The following is a 22,044-nucleotide window of genomic DNA, read 5'->3' as shown; positions in this document are numbered from 1 at the left end:
AAGGTTCCCGGGGCGTTATTTGTGAAAAAGAGTCAGTGGGGGGTAGGGGACCCGCCACCTACCAGCGGCCAAGTTCGGACATCGCCGGCAATGGGCAGGCGACTGCCCACCGGGCACCCGTTGCCCGGAATCACGTCGCCGGCAGGTGACCCCTCACCCACCGGCTACCCGCTGGAAATTACCCCACCTCGGGATCCCGGCTTCCCCGTTTGATGTTCCCCCGACCCCCGTGGTGTCCCAACGGACTCCGTGTATCGTGCCTATGTCTAGTTTGGTGTTCAGGTACCATTCGTAGGTTTAATAAGTCTTACATATTGCATGCTAGTTGATTTGGTATCCCGTTGGCCTAGGTGTAAGAAGTATGAACCCCTTAGGATTATTCTTAGTATGTGAATGATCACGCATAGGTTTCGTTATACGATTTCTCCCCCACTTCCCAATGTGTCAATGTGGGTTGCATGTGTTTGCTATGTGTTATGTGTGCATGAAACCCCAATTTGGTTGCGATCAAATTGGTTATTCCTGAGCTGCAGTTCAGAAGCTGGCTGCGGTCAGATATACACTCTCGGGCTGCGGTTCACCGTTTGGTTGCGATCAAACGTTTTACATAAGCTGCGGTTCATATTCCTGGCTGCGGTCAGATGACTACTCTTGGGCTGCGGTCCACTGTTTGGTTGCGATCAAACATTATGATGAGCTGCGGTTCATCGGTCGGTTGCGATCGACCCCTTCGTGTTGCGATACGGGGCAGGGTGCTGCAAAAGGGCCGTGTCAGAGCTATATGCGCTGACCCTCATGTATGGGCATGCGATTGGTCCTGTGGCGCCAACAAAGTGTGCTATGTGATGAGATATGGATGGTTTGATGATTACGAATGTTATGAAAGTGTGACCATAGGATGCATGCCAGTGAATCGTATATGCTTGGTTATGATTATTGGCTGTGCTTATCTCTATCTGTCGAGTCTGTTCCCTATGTTTGTGAATTATATGACTGTTGACTGTGCTTATCCCTATCTGTCGAGTCTATTCCCTGTTTTAAAAGCTAGAGTCTCTTAGGATATATCTTCATGCTTCGAAATGGTTTTTCTTATAGCTATATATATGACTATATGTATTGTATTTCAACAAGTTGGAGTGGGTTACCAGCATCTCTCGCTGAACAGATATATTTGGCTTTCAGGCACAGAGGAGTAGACACTGGAGCGCGCTAGAGTCTTGGAGCGTAGAAGTAGATAGTTTCCCTTTCGGCCTGCGTGCCACGCTTATGCATTTACATTATTGAGGATATTAGTTAGTTAGCCTGTGCACCTGAGTTCTCTAGCTCAGGTGTGGCATAGCACCCCGTACTCTTTATATTATGTTTTGGGATTCAATGAGAACTTACCTTTATTATATAAGCTTCAAAAGTTTAAAAATTTCAGGGTGTTACAGTATACCCATCATCACCTAAACTCCCTCACTCTACTCCTTGTTTAAATTAAAAGAACTCTCCCATTTGCTTATCGCATCAAGGTAAGGGTACAACACTCTAACTCAACATTACTATAAACATTGGCCCAGTAAACCAGCAGCATGGCACCAAGCAGAAGACAATCAAGAACTCCGGAAGCCACCACTCACGATCCCCTGGCTCAAACTTTACAGCAACTAACACAAGTCGCCCAGACACTGAGCGACGTAGCTCTTCGCAACAACAGACCCCCACCGCCTCCACCAAACACGAACTCAGAAGCCGCCCGACAAGTTTCAAATCATCGACCACCTACTTTTTCGGGAGAAGAGGATCCCGCAATCCTTGAAGAATGGATTCGGACCTTCGACAAGATTCTGGGATTGGTAAAATGCCCAGAGGAACGTCGTGTAGGGATAGCCTCGTTCTACTTCGGACACGAGGCAGACCTCTGGTGGATCCACGAGGGGCCCACTTACAGGAAGGAACCATGGGTCACTGGGAACACCTAAAAATGCGACTACGAGAACGATTCTACCCAGCGCACGTAAGAGTGTCTATGCACGAAGAGTTCGTCCATCTATAACAAGGAATGACTACCGTCATGGAATACCATAAGCGATTCCTCGAGCTGGCGCACTTCGCACCAGAACTAGTCCCCACAGAAGCAACCAAGATAGAAAGATTTACATCCGGCCTCAGCTTCGAAGCCCGAAAGGCACTAGTCATAAGCGGACCCCGAACCCTCAACGAGGCTTACTCCAGTGCCGCCAATCTCTATCGAATCCAACTACTACAACGTGGGGTCCAGGAACAGATCCGTAAAAGGAACACGGGAGGTGGGGCGCCACCTATAAAGAGGGCAAGAAACCACACTAACGCAAGGCCAGGCAACCCAGCTGGCCAAAAGCCACCACTAGGAAACCACGAAGCTAATACAAAGAACCTCCCTTGCCCAAAATGCAACAAAGACCATAGAGGCAAGGATTGCAGGGGCAACCCCTAGAGATGCTTCAACTGCAGGGGAGAAGGGCACAAGTCCTTCCAGTGCACTCAACCCCAGAAATCGCACCCCACAACCATGGGCCAACACGGGGGCACAAACAATTAAGGAAATTACGGTGCTCCCGGAAAGGTGTTCGTCATGAGCCGCACTCAAGCTGAATTCGAAAACGAAGGCAACCTCAACGAAGGAAACATGGCTCCAGAAGACGAGGACCCCGCAAACCAAACAGGCAAAGATTTAGGAGACGAGTTCTGTTTAGGATAACTAGCCGACCCCCTGTAATCACCCTCGTAGTAAAAATTACTTGTTTAGTTTAGCTACTTTGGAATTATTATAAATAAAGAGGCGAAATCAAAATAATATTAGCATAAAGAAAAGGACGGGTCTACGAGTCCCCAAGGTCAAACACCCAAAGTCCAACAAGGAAGATCGGTCAAGACTTTTACCACTAAGGGACAAAAGAAGGAAAAAGACAAAAGGGGTACACAACAAAAGAAACTAATGCTACTAATAGGAATAGAACCTTAAATCTTTCACTTACAATACCAAAGCCTTAACCACTAAGCTATGAGTGCTTCTTGAAACCTCAAGGGAGCATTCCCTTCTTAAACCCCTACAAAACCCAAAAACCCACAAAATCCCCAAATCAAAAACCCTTCTTTTCCTTCCCCACACACACACACACTCTCTCTCTCTCTCCCTCTCACCTCTCCGCCGACCAACACACCCGACGCTACCCAACACCACCACAGACATCCCGCCAAGCCACCGCCACCAAGCGAGCCGCCGACAGCCACCCCAGCGTCGCCCCACCGTACGCCACCGTCGCCGCCCCGGAAGCAGCCCGCGACGCCACCACCACCCGTCGCTCGCCCGGACGCCGCCCACTGCCAACACACGCCACTGCCGCCCCCAAGCTCCGCCCAGGACCACCGCTACCTCGACGAGCCACCACCAGAGCCAAAGCCACACCGCCGCCCCTCGTTATCGCCGAGAAACCCGTGCCGCCGGAGTCTCGCCGGAAACCCACCGGAACCTCGCCGGAAAATCGCCATCACCTAGGGAGACCTCACAATGCCGAAAAAGCCCGTTGGCATCCGAACCCCGGCTTGGAACAACGCCGATTACACGGTAATCAGAGGTAAAGCCCTTGAACCCGACCAATTCTCTCCGGAGTTGGTCGATACGCTTAAGTTTCAAGGTCACCTGGATACGTATCTCACCATCAAAGGGGATACATACCCCGAATTGGTGAAAGAATTCTATCACCATTTGGTAGCCGTCAAACGGGGTGATAAGTTGGAAATCACCGCCAAGGTCCGAGGCAAAGAGATCATACTCTCTGAAGGCCGCTTGGCCAAACTCTTGAGACTGACCACCACAGGTGTGTCAGACTACGACCGGAAGGGGTGGATCGGTACCCAAGACACGGGGTATATGGATTTCCTCGGGTACCTATTAGGAAAGGAAGAAGGCTTCACCTCGGCCACCCGGCCTAACAGGAAGTGGCTAACTGCTGAACATAAGATACTAGTCATGATTGTAACTGATAGCTTGTTGCCCGTAAACAACAAAAGCAAAGATGTGGGGAGCCTGGAGTGTACTTTTTCCTACTTCCTAAAACACAAAATCAAGTTCAACCTACCGGCCCTTATGTTGAAACACATGGAGTTTTGCAAGACTAGCAACCGGCTTAGTCTACCGTATGGGATGATCCTAAGTTGGATCATGGAGAAAAAGGGGGTGGACCTGAGCCACACGGAGATCAAACCCATTAGTGGTATGGTTTTCAATGCCCAGAACCTCCGCCGCAATGACATCTACTACACCGGAGGGGGATAATACATCACCCTTGAGGAGGTTTGTCTTAAGCCCGAAGAGGAACGAAGGGAATTGGTTGATAAATTGGATATCTCCAACAAAAAGCTAAGACGGGCAATGCAAGAATGTGGGGGACCGGAAGAAAATGAGGAGCAAGAAGAGGGTGGCAAACCTAACCCACCTGCGCCCGCACGAGAAAGGGGCAATCCAGGGAGCCGAAATGAGGAATCCATCAATGAGCGCATCCTCGCACAACTTACCCGGCAAAACGAAATCATGGGCGAAGGGTTCTCATCCCTAATCCACGCAACACAAGCATCAGATCAAAGGGTGGTAACAATCGAGGCCATGTTGGGCACACGTGGGGCATCCAGCTCAGGAGCAGGGAACCAAGGTAGACCCAAAACCCTTCCAAGCACCACCACACCGAGTTCTACTCTACCCCAACAACAAACAACACGTGGGGGCCACATATCCTAAACCAGGGGGGCCAAAGCACGTGACGTCTCAGGGGTGAAAGAATGGATCCACGCACCGGCTTCGGGGACGAAGCCCTTGTAAGGGGGGGGGGGGGAGAGTGTAACACCCCGTGTTACGATCCCTAACCCTAACTAATTATTTAATTACTTACCCTAAAAAGAGAATTAAAACCCATTAATCAACTAAGAAAGGGTCCACCATAATCCATGAACCCTCATCCCTAAAACCAACTCCTTAGTCCTATAAGGAATAGAATTAGAAAGCTCATAGTATTTAGACCCTAATTGGGACTCTTAGGTAAATATAAATAGGGGGCATAGGAGGCATCTAGAACCCACACCACAATAGCTTTCACCACACAAGAATTCCGAAGAATTCCCATAGGAGAAATCAAGAAGAGAAGATCTTAGAGAAAGACCCTTCATAGCCAAGGATTCTAATTAAGGCTAAGAGGTAACCCATGTCTTAACAAAACCTATTTTCTTTGCTATAATTATCTTCTTTGGCTTCTTCTCTATGCTTGTGTCTTGATGAATCATTTATGATATTGATGATATGATTTTGATAATTGGTGAGATGATTTTATGTGTGATCTTGATGATCTTGATGATGATACGAGGTTCTTGATGATTATGTGATGTTCTTGATAAATCTTGATGTTTCTTGATGTTAAAAGATGAACTATGATCTTGATGATTTAAATATAATTAGAGCCCTAGGTTGAATCGTGAAATTCGTATTGTGATATTCTTGATGTGTTTGGGTGGGAATTCGCATGTTCGGGTGTTGATTATGTTTAGAAATCATGATAGGATGTGCGCTATATGATTCTCGCTTTTGATCCGTTAATTATCTACATGGTGCCATCAATTGCGTTTAAAAGTGTCGAAGCATGGTTTCGGGTTCCACGAAGGATCCCGGGACGTTTATTTTGATAAAGAGTCAGTGCCCTACCCGCCACCTACCCGCTGCCCGAAATACGACGCCACCGGCAGCGGGCAGACTACTGCCCGCCGGGCACTCGCTGCCCGGAGGTTCTTTGCCGGCGGGTGATCCTCCACCCACCGGCTACCCGCTGGAAATTGCCCAACTTGGGACTTCGGCTTCCCCGTTTGATGTTTCCCCGACCCTCGTGGTGTCCCAACGAACTCCGTTTATCGTGCCTAAGTCTAGTTTGATGTTTCGGGTACCGTTCGTAGGATAAAAGAGTCTTGTGTATCGCATGCTGGTTGAATTGGTATCCTGTTGGCCTAGGTGAAAGAAGTATGAACCCCTTAGGATTATTCCTAGTATGTGGATGACCGCGCATAAGTTTCATTATACGTTCTCTCCCCTTTCCCAATGTGTTAATGTGGGTTGCATGTACTTGCTATGTGTTATGCGTGCATGATACCCCAATTTGGTTGCGATCAGATTTGTTATTCCTGAGCTACGGTTCAGAAGCTGGCTGCGGTCAGAATTACAAACTTGGGCTGCGGTCCACCGTGTGGTTGCGATCAAACGTTTTACATGAGCTGCGGTTCATATTCCTGGCTGCGGTCAGATGATCACTCTTGGGTTGCGGTACACTGTTTGGTTGCGATCAAACACTATGATGAGCTGCGGTTCATCGGTCGGTTGCAATCGACCCCTTCGTGTTGCGATACGAGGCAGGGTGCTGCGGGGCCGTGCCAGAGCTATATGCGCTGACCCTCATGTATGGGCATGCGATTGGTCCTGTGGCACCACCAAAGTGTGCTTGTGTGATGAGATACAAATTGAACGATGATATGAATGAGATGAAGTGAATCTGTGACGTCGGCTGTATGCTAATATTCTTATATGCTCGATTATAACTGTTGAGTGTGCTTATCGCTATCTATCGAGTCTATTCCAGTTTTAAAGTTAGAGTTCCTAAGGATATATCTTCCTGCTTCAAAATGGCTTTGCTTATATATATATATATATATATATATATATATATATATATATATATATATATATATATATATATATATATATATATATATATATATATATATATATATATATATACTTATACGGTATTTCAACGCGTTAGAGTGGGTTACCAGCATTATTCGCTGAACAGATATATTTGGCTTTCAGGCACAGATGATTAGCTCCGGAGCGCGCTAAGAGGACCCGAGGCTTAGATAGATAGTTTCCTATTCGGCCTGCGTGCCATAATGATGTAATGATATTGTTTAAGGATAATTAGATAGTTTAGCCTGTGCATCTGAGTTCTCTAGCTCAGATGTGGCATAACACCCCGAATTCTTATGTTTAGTAATGCTCTGTTTGGGATTTAATGAGAATTTACCTTTATTATATAAGTTTTAAAAGTTTCGAAAATCTGGGGTGTTGCACATATAGACCTCATCATTTAGATCCCCATGTAGGAAATCATTATTTACATCTAGTTGGTGAAGTGTCCATCCTTTGATTGCAGCCACAACAAGCACCACTCTGATTGTGGTTATTTTTGCCATAGGGCTGAAAGTATCTAAGGAGTCTAGCCCGGTGTTTGGGTGTAGCCTTTGGCAACTAACCTAGCCTTGTGCCTTTCAATAGTTTCATCAGCTTTAAGCTTGGTTTTGAAAACCCATTTGCATCCTATTGGTACCTTGGAGGAAGGGAGATCAATAAGGATCCAGGTATTGTTTTCCTGTAAGGCAGTAATTTCTGCTTCTATGGCTTTTCTCCAACATTCCTCCTTGATGGCTTCATTGTGGGTTTTTTGTTCTCTAGCATTCAAGGCATTAACAACAAAGACTTTGTATGCTCGTGGAAGATTATTATAGGATAGGAATTTAGAGATTTCATGGAGAAGTTCTTCTGATGGCATTTTGACAAGCATAATCACTAAGGTAAGTAGGTTTTGTTCTTATCCTAGTTAACCTCCTTAGTTTTGGAGTTGGTGATGATTCTGTATCATTAAATCCATTTTCCTGAATTGGATCACCTCGTGCGGCCTCAGGTGAACTAGAAGAGATCTCTGCATTGGGCAGGGAAATAGCTTTATCATAGTTCAAACAAGGTATCCCCTCAGAAGGAAGAACAACATCAGAAGATTGCTAAACATGTAAACTCTGAAATGGGAAGATACTCTCATAGAATGAAACATCTCTTGATAAAAAGACTTCCTTAGTCTGAGCATCAAATAGTTTGTAACCCTTCACACCATTGGCAAACCCTAGAAATATGCATCTCCTAACCCTTGGAAAGAACTTATCTCTTTTGCCGCTGGGAATGTTGGCAAATGCTAGGCATCCAATCACTCTAAGGTGTTAATCTTTTGGGACTTTGTCAAAGAGGATCTGATTGCCTAATACTGCTGCTAGAAGCCTATTTATCAAGTATACTGCATGTAAAATGCAGTCACCCCAGAATTCTTCAGGTAAACCAGCCTGGAATCTCAAAGCTCTTGCCATAGACAAAATATGTCCATGTTTTCTCTCTACAATGCTATTTTGCTGATGGGTGTAGACACAGGATGTTTGATGAATAATGCCCCTCTTTTGATAGAAGAAATCCTCCATAAGCTAAGGAAATCTTTCCCATTATCAGATTTCACACATTTAATGCGTTTCCCAAACCGTGTACTAATAAGCTCATAGAAACACTATATAATCTGGCTCACTTCATTCTTCTTCCTCATAAGATAAACCCAAGAAGCTCTCACTACTACAGAGCATGCCTTTAACGTCGGCTAAATAGGACCTTTAATGTTGGCTAAATACCGACGTTGTTCTGGGTGACGTTATATATATATATATATATATATATATATATATATATATATATATATATATATATATATATATATATATATATATATATATATATATATATATATATATATATATATATATATATATATATATATATATATATATATATTTTATTTTTTTTTAATTTAATTATTAAATATCTAAAACGTCGGCTAATAGCAATTAGCCGACGTTGTAATGTTTTTATTTTTTATTTTTAAATACTATCCAACGTCGACTAATACGAATTAGCCGATGTTGTAATGTTTTTATTTTTATTTTAAATATATTACAACGTCGGCTAATACTAATTAGCCGACGTTGTAAAGTGTTTATTTTTTTTAATATATATACAACGTCGGCTAATAATAAATAGCCGACGTTGTATGTTTTTTTTAATATACAGTTTATTTGTCCATTTATACCCAAAAACTTGCTCAAATTACTCACAACCACATCCAAAACCTGCTCAATTACTCACAACCACATCCAAGACCTGCTCAATTATTGCACCACAATCACAACAAAATATGTAGAATCTAATATTTATAATCAAACAAGTAATAAAAGTAATAAATCTCACAATTTGATACTAATTAATAATACAAGTTAAAATTATCAACCTAAGATCAATTAGTTCAATTTACATAACCATGCATGAACAAAGAAGTCGGCCCATACGTCTCTAACTTGATCAATTTCGTGTTGAGTGTAGCTCGATCCACCAACTCTCTCAACAATCTACAAAGTTGATAATCAATAAATATTAAATAATTAGTAAGCTAGCATTTTTAAAATTAGAAAGAGAAAGGTATTATATTAAATTACATGCCTTATCCATTCCCACACATGCTTCTTTGGAAAGAATTTCAAGCATGTATTTCATCACATAATATCCACATGCCGTACTTCCAACTTGTTGAGCACACCTACATTTAAATTAAATTACATTTAAATTTTTATTTAATAAAAAACAATAAAATATATGTAGTTTTACAAATGTATAAAATACTTACCAAAACTTTAATCCATTTTGGTGAACGATTTGATCCATTGCTTCTCAACAACTTTTCTGAATTTACACACCTAAAATTATAAGAGATTAGTATACATAAATACTTTATGACATCATGCATACTTTATTAATTATAAATATTAATACTTATAAGTTCACATACGTTTCAACAATATCTTTGATGTCATCACGTGGCTGGCCTCCAATTGAATCAAACCAATAGATTTCATTAAGTTGAGGACAGATTTCCATCAACATCCAATGGTCACTACAAATAAATAATGTATTAGTTGTAAATAAATATAATATATAATAAAAGTGTATTATATATAAGTTATTTTATTTGAAACAATTAAAACTTACTTTAAAATATATGGCGCTAGATAGCATTGTTTCTGTCCATATTGCATGGTGACGTTGATATACCATGTCCGTTCATCTATAGTATTCGAAACTCGTTGAATGAAATGTGGATCTAAGAAGCCATATGTGGTCTTTGATGCCAATTTAAATTTGTCATAAAGACCCATATTCAAAAATACAATCAATCATATATATTAGTAATATAATAGATGAAATGAAAAATATTATATAAACAAATAGTAGTAAAGAACTTAATTTTTTACCTTATAAAGAACTGCAATATGGAAGCATCTAACGTCTCCATCCTTAAGAAACGCATAATCTCCAACGGGTCAAGTTGTAAGGTATAGACAACATCGCCCACAATACCACGCCACATCTTTATCACAACATTTTCATCAAGTTTGCGAACAATTTTATATACCTTTAGACATCGAGGACTCAAAGAAGTCAGATCAGCTATAGTGAGATCAACAGAAGGTCATTGCACACCGGAATCATAAGTCATTTTTAACTGTTCAATATAAGTAACAATTACTATTTTTAAAAAGTAAATTAAATACTATTTTAAAATCCAAAAATTTTGAAAATACATACCTCATCAGCTTGGGTATACAACTCAACCAACTTCTTTTGGCCAAATAATAAAGTTGTGCAGTGCATCCCTTAACAATTGAACCTCATCGGTAGGGAAGGGTACCTTTGCACTTGACACGAGAATTTCATTCACGCTGACCTTCACTTGATCCACATGTATTTGCATCCCGTGAACCCTTTCGGCCTTGTAAGCTATCCCACGTGCAACTTTACGTCTAATGGGATCTTCCAAATACAATTCACATTCTACTCCAAACTACATGAATTCATATTAAAAAATAGCTAAAATGTTTTTACAAATAATAATAGATTAGCTATAAATGATTACTTACAGCCAGTAAATCAGCAAAAGGGTCTGGAGAACTTGCTTTTTCACTATGACAATGTGGTTGGACAGCTACACACATGTCTTCCTCCTGCCTTGATGGTACAGGTTGAGCCGCTAGAGTCTTCATACTACTAATTTCATTCCTCATCTCTTGAATGGCTGCTTGCATGGATGTTTCTATTTGCTCTCTTTGAATTGCTAACGCCTCGGCCACTTTCCTCTCTTGATTGGCTAACACCTCAGCAACTGCTGCCTTAATCATATCTTTTACTTCTAGTGTAGGCATCTGGCTTTGGCGACGTTTTGCATGACCAAAGTGGCTTTTTAAGACATGCGCTCTACCCACGACTCTAACACGTCCGCAATGCTCATCTGTACCTATGGCATTAGACAATATATCTTGTCTACCGGACTCAACAAATTCTCCTTGACAAGCTTGCAATGATAGCAAATCCTAACATATAAAAATAATATTTAATAATGATTACTATCTATCTTAATAATGTAGAAAATTATAACATATGACTTACAATCTTTTCCACAACCATTCTAGTCGCTTCGTGGTTAATATTTCTTGATTTGTCCATTCTTGCCCTCTTCCACTTTTCATGGCTAGCTGGAGGAGATGGCGGAGAAACTATTGACGATGGATCTGAACTTGCAGCTTTTTTTGGTTATTTCATCTTCTCATCCATCATAATCTTCTCCAGTCTCTTATAGCCTCCTCGGGCTAAATTATGTGGATGGACATTCTTACTTTGTATCTCTTGATGTTTCTTTCTTGATGCCTACACTAAAAGAAAACATTAAGTAATAATATATCTTTAATATATTTGAGTTAATAAATAATTGATAGAAAAATAATAATATATACCTCAAACTCTGCAGTTTTACGAAGCTCCACGTACTTTTTTCATGTATTTTGATCAATGAATGTGTATTTTTTACACGGAGTATTATTTATTGGGTCTTCATTATTGAATATAATGTCTCTGTTCAATCTACTTTTAAAATCTCTCCACCGTTCACCCGCATATTTGATCAAAGACTCCTTCAGATTCGGATCATTGGAAATATCATAAACGCTCTGCAAGACAAGATTATTTATTAGAAACAAATACAATTAATTCAAAATTTTTATAAATAAGTTGCATACCACGATATCGTCCCACACCAACGCTTTACTCTCTTCTGGGACCACTTTCCAATTTTTATATATGATAGGAACTTTGCTTCGTGCAATCAGCGCAGCATAACTTTTGAATTGGGTGCTCCCTGCTCCAACAGGATCGTGTTTACTATCAACAACACTTCTTCCTTCATGTCGATACTTAGAAAGACCAATAGCTTCTACCCACGCCAAATATTCAGTACAAAATTCAGTTACCTCCTCAGCAATATAGCTTTCAACAATAGATGCTTATGGTCGATATCGGTTCCTCACATAACCTTTTAAGACTTTCATGTACCGTTCAAATGGGTACATCCACTTCAAATAAGCAAGACCGCACTGTCTGATCTCTCTCACCAGATGTACAACCAAATGAACCATGATATCAAAAAATGATGGTGGAAAATACATCTCCAGCTGACACAATGTAACAATAATGTCATTTTGCAATCCATCTAGTTTGTCTGGATTAATCACTTTTCCACAGATAGCATTGAAAAAGAAACAAAACCTTATAATAGTATATCTCAGCTTTTTTGGCAATATACCTCTAACATCCACTGGCAATAGTTGCTGCATTAAGGCATGACAATCATGAGATTTCAATCCCACCAATTTTAAATCTTGCACATTCACAACTTGGTTGGACAAAATGAAGACAAATATGATGAAAAATTGCAGTGTGTGTTGGCTATCTTTGAGTTGGGCATGAGATGTTCTGCAGAATCCCCTCGAGAGAGAATGACCATTAAAGATGCCTTACCAGCATTAGAAAAGATCAAAGTCCAAATTCTTTCTTTGTATGCAAGAACTTAAAGTAGTATGAATAGCATATAATGTTTGAAGTAGTGCATTTATAATAATTCTATTTACTGTAAAAGAATCTATCAGAATTATATGTAGAATTAAGAAATTAGTTTCAATTTGGATTTAAGTAGTCATTTGATATAGTGTTAAAGAAGAACAGAGTGGTTCTCATTGTACTTGTCTCACTGGCAGTTATTGTAGTGCTAGTAATGTGTTAATAGATGTTGATATGATAGAACATCTAAGTGACTTTAGTATTACAAAGTTTTTAGGAGATGGGAACTCTATTGCCATTACAAGAACCTTAGCAACAATGTTACATTCTCCAGGTAAATGTTTCAAAATTTTTTTTTCACTTTTTGGATTTGTTTTTAACATTCGTTACGTAACATTTTGCATTTCTTATATGCCTTCCTATCAAATTTTGCACTGTTTCTACAGTATAGACAGGAAGGCCTTGTGTCCACCCGTAGCGATATGTACAGTTATGGTATCATGTTGCTTGAAGTTTTCACAAGGACTCAGCCTGGAGATGATATATTTAGTGAAGATTTAAGTCGTCTAAAAAGTTGGGTGTACTATGGACTTACTACAAACATTGGTCAGATTATAGATCCAAACTTATTTGGACCAGATGAAGAAAAGTACGATGAGAAATTAGAGGGTATATTGGCTATCTTGGAGCTAGGCACAAAATGCTCAGCAGAATCTCCTCAAGAGAGGAAATTAGAGGATGATCATCAAAGATGCTTTACCAGCATTGAAAAAGATAAAACTCCAACTTCTTTCCGTGTATGATTTATGTAAAAACTAGCATTTCCTACCATTTGTATCTTTCATGAAAATGGAAATAAAATGCAGCAGATCGTAAAGTCTTTTACACAAATCAAGTAACATCATTTGCAATTGTTTTGAAATATAGAGCATAAGAAACACTAATAAACTAAGCCATCTAAATTAACAAAGATCTAAGCGATCAAATTGAGTTGAGGCAATCCCTTTAGTCCTCAAACTTTATTTACCTTCTATATATAGGCTCTTTATTTTCTTTTTCCATTGCACCAACAATATACGAAAAGGATAGTTAATTTGCAACGTAACGGTGCTGTTTTGTTCTCCACAAGCTCTGTTAGTTCAAGCATAGATGGGTTCTAGGCATGTACTTCAATTCTAATGAATGAAAATAGGTTAAAGTATAGATCCAAACTTAATTGTTCTAGATGAAGAAAAGTACAATGAAAAAGTGTATTGTGTGTTAATTTTTTTAAAACTAATTAAGCATGAAATTCTCAGTAAAAATACATTTTGCCCCCCCCCCCCCCCCCCCCCCCCCCATCCCTCAAATTTTTTCTAAAAAAATATGTTATTTTATATTAAATGAATTAAAAAGATCTATTAAAGTTCAAATTCATTAAATAAAAATAAATAAATTCAATAGTCAAATTTACCATATTTCTTTATTAGCTTATTTCTTTTGTCAAGATTTCAATAATGGATGCATGATATCAAGTATCCGATATAACTTTAATTTAAGAAATCTTCAAATTTTGAGATATATAGTTTAATTTTATTAGTTGATTAATTAATTAGTAATTCCTTTCAAAAAAAAGTAATTTGTAATTTATATTATTGTATATTTTTATTATTTATTTACAGAGCAAATTACACTTTTGGTCCTATGACTATAGGGCGTGTTAATTTCAGTATTTGACTTTAAAAATTAACAATTTAGTTCCATAACTATGCAATTTTTAACACATTTGGTCCTTCCGGCCAAATGTCGCTGGAAAAATGTAAATCATTTTCAATTATTTATTCATAGGGGCAAAATGGTCAATTGACGTTAAAAAAAAAAACAAAAAAAAAGGAAAATCATCTGGTCGAAATCCTGCAGCACAGAACACCTTCCTTCGCCAGACTACCTCGCTGGCTCGCTGCAACACCGAAGCTTCCCGTCGTCGACGATAACCTGAAATCATCTGGTCGAAATCCTACAGCACAGAAGACCAGCGTCCACGTACTACGCTCTTAGTCGCTGCCCAACTCACCGCTCAATTTTTTTTTCTTGTTTTGCCATTATGACCCAGAAAATGAAAAATTAATTCCATTGAATTTTCTTCTCCATTTCCAGTGGAAGCAAGGGTTAATTAAACTCAGAAACTGCACAGTGTTTGTATTAGTTCATTAGATATTTAGGTGTTTGGTTTGCGTTTTGGTTGTGATGCCTTTTGTTTTGTGTTACCAATTTGGAATTTCGGCAATTCCAGTATTCGGTGGACCAATCGGCGGTGAATAGGATGCACGAGATTTGTGTAAGTTGAGTTGGTGAGGTCAATCGGTTTGGACCCACAGTTAAGGAGCTTGTCGGAACAAACGCAAACTAAGATGGTGGGCGAAGCGTCGGGAGGGGAAGGAAGAAGACGACCTGAAATGACAGATTTACCCCCACGATTAAATAATTAAAAATAATTTATATTTTTCCAGTGACATTTGGTTGGTAATTTCGCCGGGAGGACAAAATGTGTTAAAAATTGCATAGTGACGGGACTAAATTGTTAGTTTTTAGAGTATGAAATTAACACGCCCCTATAGTTATAGGACCAAAAGTGTAATTTTTGCTCTTTATTTACACTTTTAGAATGTACATTTGCTAGTTTAAAAGATTAGTTTTAAAATTGATAAAAATAAATATTAATTTCTTAATTCGAGATCTTGGTTTTTATCTTCATCCTTCAAATTATAGAATATTTAGTTAATCAAAAAATGAATATCAGTTAATTATGAAAAATGTTATTATAAAATAATTGATAAAACTTTTCATTCGATAAAAGAGCGACAATATAGATTTAAATAAATGTAAATATTTATTTTGTATTATGTAAAAAATTTAAAAATAATAATTGACATCTGTGTTGATCATACTTATATAATTATATATGTATTTCGTACATTATTGAACAAAGTATAATTGAAAATCATTATCAATAATAATCTGCACAATTATATATTATATGGGGTATATATAATGAAATACATTATTGGACAAAGTATAATTAGAAATCATAATCAATAATAATCTGCACAATTATATATGGTATATATAATGAAATTATACGATTGCTACTAAGCTACGGGGCATTTGGTTGGAGGAGAGAATTACGTAGCAAAGGAATTGCAATTCCATGGAGATGAATTATTGGGAAAGAAGTGAGAATTTAAATTCCAGTGTTTGGTTTACATGAATAGAATTACTAGGAATTTCAACTCCAATGTTTGGTATACTTTGGGAATTGAAAGGGAATAAGTAGTGTAAAGTTCAAAATGCCCATTGTTGTTGTTTTTTTTTGTTTTTTTGTTTTTTTTTTTTTCATTGTTGTTGTTTTAGGTTAAAAAAGGGAGGGTAATTTTGCCTCATTATTATCTTTTTTTTCTTCCTAAAATTCATAGAATTTAAATTCCAGGGAAGATGATATTTTAATTCCATAAAAATGAGAGAATCTTCCAACCAAACTAAGAAATTGAATGGGGCCTTTGAAATTCGGTGAAAATTAAGTGGACATGGAATTAAAATCCCCTTCAACCAAACGCCTTGTAATGTTGACTAGCACTATAAATTCTCTCAATTTATAAGTTTAGCCGCAAACTCAAATTTTCTAGCTCCTTCCCTATTTGTCTTGTATTCTTACGCACAGGTCAGCAGTGGCAACTCCGCGAGTCAATAACTTATCCTTTAAAAAAAATTAAAAAGAAAAGAAAATAAAAACAGGTCATAGTCTCACATGACTTTGAATGAGTCCTCCGCTTCCATGTCCTGCCTGGCCATTGGAGTTCATTTTTCTTTTATTTTAACAAAATATAAAGAAAAACACAAACAAAACAAAATAATAAGTCAACCTTCGCGGCGTAGAATATGTTACGGTCGGTTTGATTCGTAAAAAATAATTGAGGAATAAAATTTAAATTCTAAGAAATATTTATTAAAAATGATTGATTTCCTTGTTTGGTTGTTAGTAGAAAAAAATTAAAATTATTAAAAGTAATGATTTTATAGTTTTTCTTTTTTTTTTTTTTTTGAAAACAAAGGCTGCATATATTAAATCAAAGTCGAAATACACAAAGGCGGGATAGCCTCCCACACACCAAGGATAGAAGCTGAACCAGTTGCCTGTGCTAACACATGAGCCACATGATTCGCCGACCTTTTGACATGGCGAACCAACACGTTCCCGATGTCACAATTAAGCAATAAACTGACATTGCTTTACTATCAAACCTACGTAGGACAAGTCCTGTTTGTTTGTTTGTTGGGTTTGGAATTATCTAAGGATTATATAATTAGTATATATTAGGACCAACATATATGCTCCTATATTTATTTTACTTAAATGTTGATGTCTAGTGTCTTTATCTACTAAAAAAATGATAATTTGAAATTAGAATTATATCAATATAAGGCACTACTACATATAATACTTTTAATGTCGATTATTTAGAGCATACGATGTCGATTTTTGTCTTACGTGATTCTAACCGACATAATAATTAAATGATACAACATCGATTTTTCATTTAAAATCGACATTGTATATTTTTTTTAAGTTTTAAATAAGTACATACGACGTCAGTTTTTTAGTGACGTCATAACTTTATATTATATTAACTTTAGAGATACCACGTTAGTTTTTGTAAAAAACAAATGTGGTATCTTAAATTTTTTTAAAAAAAAATATTATATACAACGTCGGTTCTTAAGATGAACTGATGTCGCATATCTTTTATTTTATTTTTTTTATAAAAACATCCCACGTCAGTTTTTGGTAAATAACCGATGTGGTATGTCGGGATAAATATTTAAAAAAAAAAAATTAGAGGAACATACCACATCCTTTATAAATAATTGACATGGTATGTTGTTAAACCGATGTCGTACCAAATTTTTAAATGTTTAAAAATTTTATGTAACGTTGATTTTTCAATAAAACCGACTTTATATATATTATACACACACTAATATATATAATTTATTTATAATTTCTACCAAAAAATCTAAACAAATATATATTTCACATCAACATTCAAAACTTGTGCAATTTTATATTTATTTTTTTTAAGGTTGCAATTTTATATATTTATAATAATTATGCATTATAATAAGTACGGACACTTTAGGTATCACTATAAAAGAAGCTCAATCATTCGCATAGCTTCACCAACCCAATTTTCTTCTTCACCCAACAGTATTTAGAATTCAATCAATTCATACATATATACACACCTAATCTCACCTTTCATCCATACTAACATGGAGATCAGAAAGGTATCTTCTCTATTATTATCCTTGTTGTATTTAGCAATGGCTTTCATACCCTGCGCTATATCCACCAACATCACCACTGATCAGTCCTCTCTTCTTTCTTTGAAATCACACACCAGATTAAGTCCCAACCATACATTGGCAAACAACTGGTCAATCAGTGCTTCTATTTGCAACTGGATTGGAGTTGTTTGTGGATCAAGACACCATAGAGTGGTTGCATTGAACATATCGAGTATGGGTATTGTGGGTACCCTTCCACCACAATTAGGCAACCTCTCATTTCTTGTTTCTCTTACCATAAGTCACAACAATTTCTATGGAAATTTGCCTAGAGAGCTAGGCAGCCTACGCCGACTGCAATACTTAGATTGTGGTTATAATCATTTTTCTGGAAAAATTCCAGAGGAAATTGGCAATCTTGAGAATGCAAAATGGCTGATATTGGAAGTTAACCAACTTGATGGTCCTATCCCCTTTACCATCTTCAACATTTCCACATTGCAAGATTTGGTCCTCAGTGACAATAGCTTATCAAGCTCTCTTCCCATGAAGCTATGTCAACATGCTACAAGACTCAAAATGCTTGACTTGTCTTTCAACAAGTTGAATGGTGAAATAATTTCAAAGAATTTGTCAAGTTGCTCAGAACTTGAAAGATTTTGGTTGAGTTCCAACTATTTTTCCGGGAGAATTCCTGAAGAGATTGGGAGCTTGAATATGCTTAAGATTTTAAGCCTCGGTGGTAACAACTTTGAAGGTATGTTCTTGTACTATACGTATTTAGTTATTAGAGTAATGCGAAACCTATGAAAATATATAGATAAAATTTAACAATTTTTAGTAATAATTCTAAACATATACGCCCTATTTATGACTCATGTTTTAATTTTGTAGGAATAATACCCGAAACAATATTTAACATTTCTGCACTAACTATTGTAAGTATGGGAAACAACCGTTTGTCCGGTATTCTCCCACCAAACATGTGTTCACACCTTCAAAAGCTTGAAGAACTTTACTTGCATAAGAACAATCTATATGGCAACATTCCAAGGAGCATAGGTGAATGCTCTTCGCTTAAATACCTTTATATGTACAATAATCAATTAAATGGGTCGTTGCCGAGACAGATTGGAAATTTGACAATGCTAAAGGATCTTGAACTGGTTGAGAATTCATTATCAGGTATGGACAATGGAACTCTTTTTTTTTAATTGTTTTGCACTCTCAACCCATACAATTTTTAATTCAGGCCCAAAATTAAAAGAAAGATATTATAATGTAAATCTAGGAATAGACTCCATCATGATATGCAACTATATTTTGATATTGTATTTGTTCCGGACTTAGCTTAATTGAGTAACTTGAATTGGCATGCAGGTGAAATACCTAAAGAGTTGGGCAACCTCGATAAACTAGAGATGCTTCTATTGCATGAAAATGGATTAAGTGGTTCCATTCCGTGGGAAATCTTCAATATATCAACACTCGTAGGACTATCCCTTGTAGCAAATAACCTTTCAGGTACTCTTCCTACATTTTTAGGTCATTCCCTTCCAAATTTAGGATACTTAAACCTTGGAGCAAACTATATTGGAGGAGTTATACCTCCCCACATCTCAAATGCTTCCAACCTTGTTGGTCTTGATCTTGGCCAAAACCAATTCGTAGGCTTCATTCCAAATTCCCTTGGAAACTTAGCACAACTCAAATATCTACGTCTGGCTAAGAACAACCTAACAACTGATCCTCAATTTAGCCTTATAACTTCATTGGCAAACTGTAGATATATCCAAGTATTACAGTTATCACTTAACCCCTTAAACGCCGTGCTCCCAAATACAATCGGCAACCTCTCCACCACTCTCCGAAGTTTCCTCGTAGCAGAATGTAACATCAAGGGACGAATTCCAGAGGAGATTGGCAATCTGAGTAGCTTATACAAGTTGATTTTAGCATACAATGACATTATAGGATTTTTGCCTACAACCATTCAGGTTCTTCAGAGTCTTCAGTTGTTCGACATCTCAGGGAGCAGATTAATAGGATCATTTCCAGATGTGATCTGTGAGCTACGGAATTTATTTTGGATAAATTTAGGCACAAATAAATTTTCAGGTCCAATCTCCGATTGTTTAGGAAACATTTCATCCTTGAGAGAGATCTATCTGTATGAAAACGAATTCACTGCCTTCCCAACTAGTCTATGGAGCATTCAAAATCTTTTGAGGCTCGACTTGAGTTCAAATAACTTGAGAGGTTCTCTACCTCAAGAAATCGGGAATGCAAAGATGGCAATACTTATTGATCTGTCAAATAACAAACTATCTGGAGAAATTCCAAGTAGTATTGGAGGCTTGACAAGGTTAATCAATTTTTCTGTGGGCCATAACAAAATCCAGGGTTCCATTCCCGACACATTTGCCAAACTCCTGGATCTATATTCATTGGATCTTTCTGATAACAAAATATTCGGAATGATTCCCAAGTCATTAGAGGGACTTGTGAGCATGAAGTATTTCAATGTTTCATACAATAGATTAACCGGAGAAATTCCGAGTGGAGGTCCTTTTGCCAACTTCACTTATGAATCATTCTTGTCAAATGTTGGTCTATGTGGTACTCCTCGAATGCATGTCCCACCTTGCCCTGCTAATACTCCTCGGATGCATCAATCAAAGAAGAACAGAGTGGTTCTCATTGTACTTGTCTCCTTGGCAGTTATTGTACTGCTAATTGCCACTATTACTGTATACCTGATTTTAAAGAGGCGCAGGAAGGAGCTTCCCAGTGAACCCGACTTGCTTTCGGCAATAACACCTGCAAGATTTTCATATTATCAAATCCAAAGGGCAACCAATGGATTCAATGAAAGCAACTTGCTGGGTACCGGAAGTTTTGGTTCTGTTTACAAAGGAACTTTAACAAATGGGATGCATGTAGCTGTCAAGGTTTTTCGTTTGATACATGAAGATGCAAGTAAGAGTTTTGACCGTGAGTGTGAAGTTTTACGTCACATTCGTCACAGAAATCTCACAAAGGTTCTCGGCAGTTGTTCTAACTTGGATTTTAAAGCATTGGTGCTAGAGTACATGTCTAATGGGAGTCTACACAAGTGGTTATATTCTCACAATTATTTCTTAGATATGATGCAAAGAGTGAGTATATTGATAGATGTGGCATCTACATTGGAATATCTACACAATGGTTATTCCAAGCCTGTTATCCATGCTGACTTGAAACCCAGCAATATTTTAATAGATGCTGATATGGTGGGACATCTGAGTGACTTTGGTGTTGCAAAGCTCTTAAGGGATGGGAACTCCACAGCCTTTACAAATTCCCTTGCAACAATTGGTTACATTGCCCCAGGTAAACATTTTAAAGTCTTTAAGTCTTTTCTTAACTTTTTGGATTTGGTGTTGTTAACACTTTTCACATAATAGTTTGCATTTCTTATGGCTTCCTATCAAATTTTGTATTGGTTCTAGAGTATGGACAGGAAGGGCTTGTGTCTACCCGAAGTGATATGTACAGTTATGGTATCATGCTGCTTGAAGTTTTTACAAGGACACAACCTGGAGATGAAATGTTCAATGAAGATTTGAGTTTGAGATGTTGGGTGCACAATGCAGTTCCTACCAAAGTAAGTGAGATTATAGATCCCAACTTGGTTGGACCAAATGAAGACAAATATGATGAAAAATTGCAGTGTGTGTTGGCTATCTTTGAGTTGGGCATGAGATGTTCTGCAGAATCCCCTCGAGAGAGAATGACCATCAAAGATGCCTTACTAGCATTGGAAAAGATCAAAATCCAAATTTTTTCTTTGTATGCAAGAACTTAAAGTAGTATAAATAGCATATAATGTTTGAAGTAGTGGATGTATAATAATTCTGTTTAATGTTTAAGAATCT

The 22,044-nt window shown here is 37.9% G+C and overlaps 1 protein-coding gene and 1 long non-coding RNA gene across 2 annotated transcripts; one reads left to right on the top strand and one right to left on the bottom strand.

Annotated features, from left to right (window-relative positions):
• Positions 1-9,796: 9,796 nt before the first annotated feature.
• LOC109162399 lies at positions 9,797-10,222 on the bottom strand. Its single transcript, XR_002051083.1, has 3 exons — positions 10,171-10,222; positions 9,908-10,038; positions 9,797-9,812 (listed from the first exon to the last, which is right to left on the bottom strand). It is a non-coding gene; the product is annotated as an uncharacterized LOC109162399 (long non-coding RNA).
• Positions 10,223-18,163: 7,941 nt separating this feature from the next.
• On the top strand, positions 18,164-21,974 carry LOC109162420 (probable LRR receptor-like serine/threonine-protein kinase At3g47570). Its single transcript, XM_019311124.1, has 4 exons — positions 18,164-18,884; positions 19,022-19,312; positions 19,508-21,499; positions 21,619-21,974. The coding sequence occupies exons 1-4, from the start codon at positions 18,164-18,166 to the stop codon at positions 21,972-21,974; spliced, it is 3,360 nt and encodes a 1,119-aa protein (XP_019166669.1).
• Positions 21,975-22,044: the final 70 nt, after the last annotated feature.

The sequence above is a fragment of the Ipomoea nil genome, unplaced genomic scaffold (assembly GCF_001879475.1).
Source record: "Ipomoea nil cultivar Tokyo-kokei standard unplaced genomic scaffold, Asagao_1.1 scaffold2942, whole genome shotgun sequence".
NCBI lineage: Eukaryota > Viridiplantae > Streptophyta > Magnoliopsida > Solanales > Convolvulaceae > Ipomoea > Ipomoea nil.
Note: the sequence above shows the minus strand (reverse complement) of the source record. Positions and strands in the feature narration are given on the sequence as shown.

What these genes read in the sequence shown, in the direction of transcription:
- LOC109162420 (XM_019311124.1), top strand. Translation starts at nt 18,164, where the DNA reads ATGGCTTTCATACCCTGCGCTATATCCACCAACATCACCACTGATCAG. An exon ending in GGTTGAGAATTCATTATCAG is followed by an intron (nt 19,313 to 19,507) that starts GTATGGACAATG and finishes ATTGGCATGCAG; the next exon opens with GTGAAATACCTAAAGAGTTG. An exon ending in AATTGGTTACATTGCCCCAG is followed by an intron (nt 21,500 to 21,618) that starts GTAAACATTTTA and finishes TATTGGTTCTAG; the next exon opens with AGTATGGACAGGAAGGGCTT.